Raw genomic sequence first — 5875 nt, 5'->3', positions numbered from 1 at the left:
CATCCATCCATTGGTGTCAAGCACATTTGTCCATTTGTTGCCATCATCATTCTCAAAACATTTGCTTTCCACCTGAGGCCCTGGTATCAGCTCATTTTTCCCCACCAAGAACCCTTGATAATTTATAAATTATTATTATTTTGTCATGTCTTACACTGTCCAACGTCTCCCTTCACCCACTTTTCTGTTGGCCATCCCCCAGGGAGGGTGTTATATGTAAGCAGCTAAAACATTTTATGTGACATCAGTTATGTGTGTATACATATATTCCAAATTCTCCATAAAATCAAATCAAACTCACTGCCTTCACTGACTCATATAGAACCCCTTTGGGTTTCCAAAACTAAAACTGTTTACAGGAGTAGAAATCCCAGTCTGTCTCCCATGGAGCTGCTGGTAGTTTTAAACTGTTGACCATGCGGACCACAGCCGAACACATAACACCAAACCACCAGGGCTCCTTATTCGGCTGCTGTTGTCCTTATTTTTAAAATAATAAAATAATAATTATATGTATGTATGTATATGGGTGCACGTGTGTATATGCGCGCGCGCGCGCACACACACACACACACACACACACATATATACACTCTCACAGAGTTACAAATCTTAGAAACCCCACAGGGGCAGTTCTACCCTATCCTCTAGGGCCGCTATGGATCAGAATCGATTCGATGGCATAGAGGTGAGATTTTGTGCGTGTGTGTTCTGAAAGATAACCGTCGTTGAAAATCTTATGGAGTTACCATGAGTCAGAATCTACTCAATGCAACTAGTTTGGTTTTTGATTTTGTAGTGTTTTGTAGTGGTCATCTTGTGTGTTTTATTGCATTTCTTTAGTACTAAAGGATATTGAGCATCTTTTCCTGTGTATCTTCTCTGGAGAAAGATACTTCACTGTGTAAGAAGGTCACTTGGCAGCAGTGTGGGTCGGGGAGGAGAGCCAAGTACACAAGCACAAAACTAGCCGAGGAGACGCCGGTGTGCAATTCCCATTCTTGTGATAGGAGAATCACAAGAATCACACCTCTAAGAAGGCAGATATCCGCTCAAATAGAAAGTCATGTCTATCGCTTACTGGAAGGATCACACCACCCAGGAAGAGAAACAGGAGCTCCATCACCTACTCCACAAGCTGCTTCTTGTGCTCATCTCAGCCATGAGTCCCTTCTCCCCTAACTAACCACTACTCAGACTTTGACAGTAAGCGTTTGCTTACATTTTGTATCCCTAGATATGATGATTCAGTCTTTCTAAACAAAATACAGTAAAGATTTTGGAAAAAAAAAAAAAAGATTTTGGTAGTTTTTGCTACTGTAGCTCTGGTGCCAGGAGAGTATTTGTGGGAGGAGACAAATAATAAAAGGTGGTGCATTACTGTAGAAGGAAACGAGTGCACAGGAAAGGGCTACTACGGGCTGTTGAGAGGGACATGGTGATTGTGAATAAGCAGTCAGAGAAGGGTGGCTGACAAGTACATTTAAGATCTGAAGGACGTGAAGAAACAGCCAAGTCCATGCCAGGAAAAAGAGAGTTCCAGGCAGAAGGAGCAGTAACTGTAGAGCTTGTTGCTGGACATCCAGGAAGTGAGCCAGTGTGAATGAGAGCGCAAGTGCCTGGGATGAGGGAGAAATGGGGAGCCAGCTCATGTAGACCTTATGAGCCACTGTAAGCATTCTGGCTTTTACTCTTAGAAGGGTTTTGAGGAGAAAGTCTTGACCTGACAACATTTGAACAGAGCCACTGGTCTAAGAGGGACAAGGCCAGCAGCAGGAGGCCAGTCAGAGACACCACCACCTACAGGTGTTAGGGACAATGTCAAAGACTAGAGTGGACACAACTAGAAGCTGAGAATGCCATCGAGGTGGGCAAGAGTCCGGGAGGAACAGGTTTAGTATATATTCAGAACCTCAGGTGTATAATATGCATTAATCAAAATACCTGTGAGACATGCAAGTGAAAACAGTGAATGGGCAGGTGAATAAGTAGATCTGGTGATGTGTTTCACGTTTTAAATTTTCTGAAGGTCTTAAATAGCTCAATCAACTTCTTCCCCACATGCAACATGTAAACCACGCTCGCTCAACAGCACACAAAGTGAGCAGAGGACAAACACGAAGGCACTGCTGTACTTGCCAGTGACTGTGAAGCGTGAGGGCTGCTGCCAGGGAGTAGTCCACCGCCGAGCAGGGATTCAAGTAAGCAGCTGGGAGCAGGCCCAGGAGCAAAACACTGACGACCCTCTCACCAGTCCAGTGGACAGATGCAGCCTTGGAGCCAGCTAAAAGTACCAAATTCATAAGAGATGAAGGGCAAATACACACACAGAGTCAGCATGTCATAACGTCACCAAATATCCAATAGAAGAGCCAACAGTATAAATATAAGCTGGAACTCTAGATAGAAAAGCAGGTCATGCAGAGAGATGCGATCTCCCTTTTTTGAAGTCTTTTAGCATAAGGCTATCTCAAGGCCCCTAATTTCTGAATTAGAAGGCAGATCCACTGTGCTTATAGGCAAGATGGGTGAGGTATCTCTAGAGTTAAGCCAATCATGGACTTCAGTGAATTAGACAGACACCTTAGGAACAGAAGCAAACAATGCCTGAGGAGTGCCTTTAAAATACTGCTTGTCTATTTACATGTTCTAATCTTTGGAGGTAATATTAGCAATCCTCTCAAAACAAAATTAAACCAATTAGCTTGTGAGAAGCAAAGTTCTGATTCACCCCACAACCCTATTCAACTTTTAAGATCATGGTTCTTCTGTCCCATAGCTTATAAATAGCTCCAAATAGATAGAGTGTGAATATGTTCTTTAAACAAGTAGAAAACCATATGGGCTTTAAGTATTTCTTTAGCAGGCTCTATTTGTTTTGGGTACAGACCCCTTTGGAAGTCTAATAAAAGGGATGGGGTAACCTTCCCAGAAAAAAAAAAAGAAACATATAAATTGAAAACTACATATATAAATTTAGGGGCTTTCCTACAGCCCCACAACCTCCCTGCCACCCTACCCAAGTTAAAAGCCTTTGACTAAATCTTACTGAACTAAGCAAAGGTAAAAAGATGTTCAAAGATAAAAAGCTTATAGCAGAAAAGGCACTTACCGTATATACTCAAATATAAGCCGACCAGAGTATCAGCCGAGGCACCTAATTTTACCATAAAAACTGCATTAAAAATGTGCTGGAAAACTCGGCTTATACACGAGTATGTATGGTACATTTGCCTAATCTCTCATAACTCAGATGCAACTGTATATATGCAATTGACTTGAGAATCAAAAAAGATCTCTGTAAAATACTGACTTGGAGTTTTTAAAATGCATATATAGTTAACTCAAACTGTTCACCTATAGATTTACCTAGTTCTAAGGCTAAGTTCAGCAATCTAAACCATATTCACCTAAGAAATGTTGTATGATCTTAATAACCTAAAGAAAAGTGAGTCAACTGGCTATGGAGTCCTGATGCATTCCACTAGATATGACTCAACTGTCTACTCTTCTAATGACCATGTCTGGCTCCCCCCCGTTGCCTACAGCAGGAAGAGCAACTAAACTGTATTGAACAGCTACTTTCTTTATGAAGGGAAACGGCATCCTTCGACTATGCTGGCACTGTGTTTGACAGTCAGACACCAGAGTCTCCCGTGTACACTGCCAGTCCTGCCAAAGGCATGATTAGCTCAGTAAGGATGACTGGTGCTCAGAAAGTAACAGCAAGAAAAAGACCGTACCGTGGTGACTGGGGGACAGGTGGATGTGCTGCACCCCCGGAGTAGAGCGGTCCTGGAGAAATGCTGAGGCAAGCGCAGGTCTGACCACTGGGGCTCGGTGGAACAGAGCTGAGGAAAGAGTAATGAGGGGCGTCATAAACACCTCTGCTTTTTCCAGGGCGAATGGACATTCTACTGGACCACAGGCAAATCACTTAACTCTAAATAAGTGAAAGCAATTAATATGTAAACTGTGGACAGCATTTATTTAACTGGGTTGCTTTAAGGCCAGGTTAAGGATCTATAAGTATAATGAAGAATCAATGAAACACTTAAATAAAAGGGCCTTGCTTCTTAAAAAGCAAATGGTAGCTCTTTTCTCTTTCCATTTATCCAACTATTCATCCAACAAAATTTACTACGCAAAACTGTGGTCCACACTGAATTCAATCTTCTTTAGGAAGTTCATTTATTACCTTCCTCCTTTCAAATCTAACGTCCCCAATGTACCTTACATTCCATCCCTTTGCGACTTGCCTCTTGGTAAAAAACAAAACAAATACCCATGCTTACCCACCTCTATAACTTAGTAGCAACTGAGTGCAGTAGGCTAAGTCTCAAATTCCTCAATTATAAGATGTAATGTTAATCCACAATACTGTGTTTTAAAGTAAATAATTTTTGCACAAAGCTGACTTGTTGCTTGTTGTTGCTGACATGACTCGGAACTCACACAACAGCCCTTTGCACAACACAACGGAAGTACTGCCTGGTCCTGGGGTGAACTCACGACGACCACTTGTAGATGGCACTGCTGCAATCACCGGTTGGTTTCTGGAAGGAAGAGCCACCTTTCAATGGCTCTTTTCCAGACACCACAGAAAGCGCACACTCCTGAACAAGGCTTCCCAGTGCTCTGTGATGTGGTTCTAATTCACCTTTCCAGAGGCATACATCACTATTCGCCTTAATCTTGAGTCTCTAAAACTATCCAGTTTATTTGGGTTTCCTCTCATGGCATGCTTTATTTACCAGGGCTTTGGAGTCCCTGGATGATAAAAACAGACAAAGTGCTCAGCTGCTAACAAGAAGGCTGGGGGTTCAAGTCCACCCAGAGGTGCCTTAGGAATAAGAAAGGGAAAAAAAAAAAGGCTTACCAATCTACTTCTAAAGCATCAGCCACTGAAAACCCAATAGAGCACAGTGCTATTGTGACACGCCTCGGGCTACAATGAGTTGATATCGTCTCAACAGCAGCTGGGTACCATTGCTTTTGCTGATCACAGTGAATCCAATCAAAGTGCCTCAAAACTCAGATTAAGCACACCTCCTTCAAGAATCAGGCAGGGGAATCATTCCAAAAAAAAAAATGGGTTGCTAAGGCCCCAGTGGGTTCTTATTCACCCACAGAGTTCCAATGGCTGTGACCTTTCAGTAGATGGCCAAGGTTTTCTTCCCAGTTGCCTCTGGGGGCTTTTGGTTAGTAGCCAAGAGCCACCCTGGGACTCCTTCCCAAAAAAGAAGGAAATCAATACTCTTTCTCTGGACACTGCTGCGTAACACACAGCTTTTGCTTTGGGTTAAATTTGTATGTGTTGCCCTACACTAAAGAGCCCTGATGGCGTAGTGGTTATGCATTTGGCTGCAATCCATAAGTTCAAAGCCACAGCCAATCGGCGGGGGGCCAATAAACCGTTAGTCCCGGAAATCCACAGGGGGCAGTTCCACCCTGTCCTATAGGGTCACTATGCGTCGACACCGACTCACCGACAGTGAGTTTGGTCTTTTGGTGTGCCTCCCTATACTAATAGCGCTTTCAAGCAAGAAGACAATTTCTTTTTCTTCGCATTTGTTCCGAGGAGCCGCTCGTGCTTTGGAACTGCTGACCTGGCCCAACGTGTGACCACTACGCCACCAGAGAGAGCTCTTTTAGTCCCATTTGTATGTCACTCTTACCAGGGTCCGATATAGCACAGATGTCCAGTTAGGGCATTACGGAACTGACCTCACCATCGCCACAATCACACACCAACCACGGGGGAACGAACACACGTTCGTTTGTGATGTCGCCTCTGCAGGGCTACCTTCCCCAAAGCACTTTGCACAGCATCTGCTCAGCGCCGGCCCCGGGCAGGCGCGCTCCACGAGCAGTG

General features: G+C 43.7%; 2 protein-coding genes across 2 annotated transcripts in view; one reads left to right on the top strand and one right to left on the bottom strand.

Annotated features, from left to right (window-relative positions):
* The window catches only part of SDHD (succinate dehydrogenase complex subunit D), a 6196-nt gene extending 2317 nt beyond the window's left edge, over nt 1-3879 (bottom strand). The window contains exons 1-2 of the mRNA XM_004709036.3: nt 3744-3879; nt 2140-2284 (exon numbers count right to left, since the gene is read on the bottom strand). Coding sequence (XP_004709093.3) covers nt 2140-2284; nt 3744-3879 — 281 coding nt within the window. The remainder of the gene's footprint in view (nt 1-2139; nt 2285-3743) is intronic.
* A 560-nt stretch (nt 3880-4439) lies between these two features.
* TIMM8B (translocase of inner mitochondrial membrane 8 homolog B) overlaps nt 4440-5875 on the top strand; it is a 4999-nt gene continuing 3563 nt past the window's right edge. The window contains 1 exon segment of the mRNA XM_045297743.1: nt 4440-4484. Within this exon segment, the coding sequence (XP_045153678.1) occupies nt 4440-4484 (45 nt within the window).

The sequence above is a fragment of the Echinops telfairi genome, unplaced genomic scaffold (assembly GCF_000313985.2).
Source record: "Echinops telfairi isolate 266 unplaced genomic scaffold, ASM31398v2 ScPeMD7_7421;HRSCAF=8459, whole genome shotgun sequence".
Taxonomy (NCBI): Eukaryota; Metazoa; Chordata; class Mammalia; order Afrosoricida; family Tenrecidae; genus Echinops; species Echinops telfairi.
Note: the sequence above shows the minus strand (reverse complement) of the source record. Positions and strands in the feature narration are given on the sequence as shown.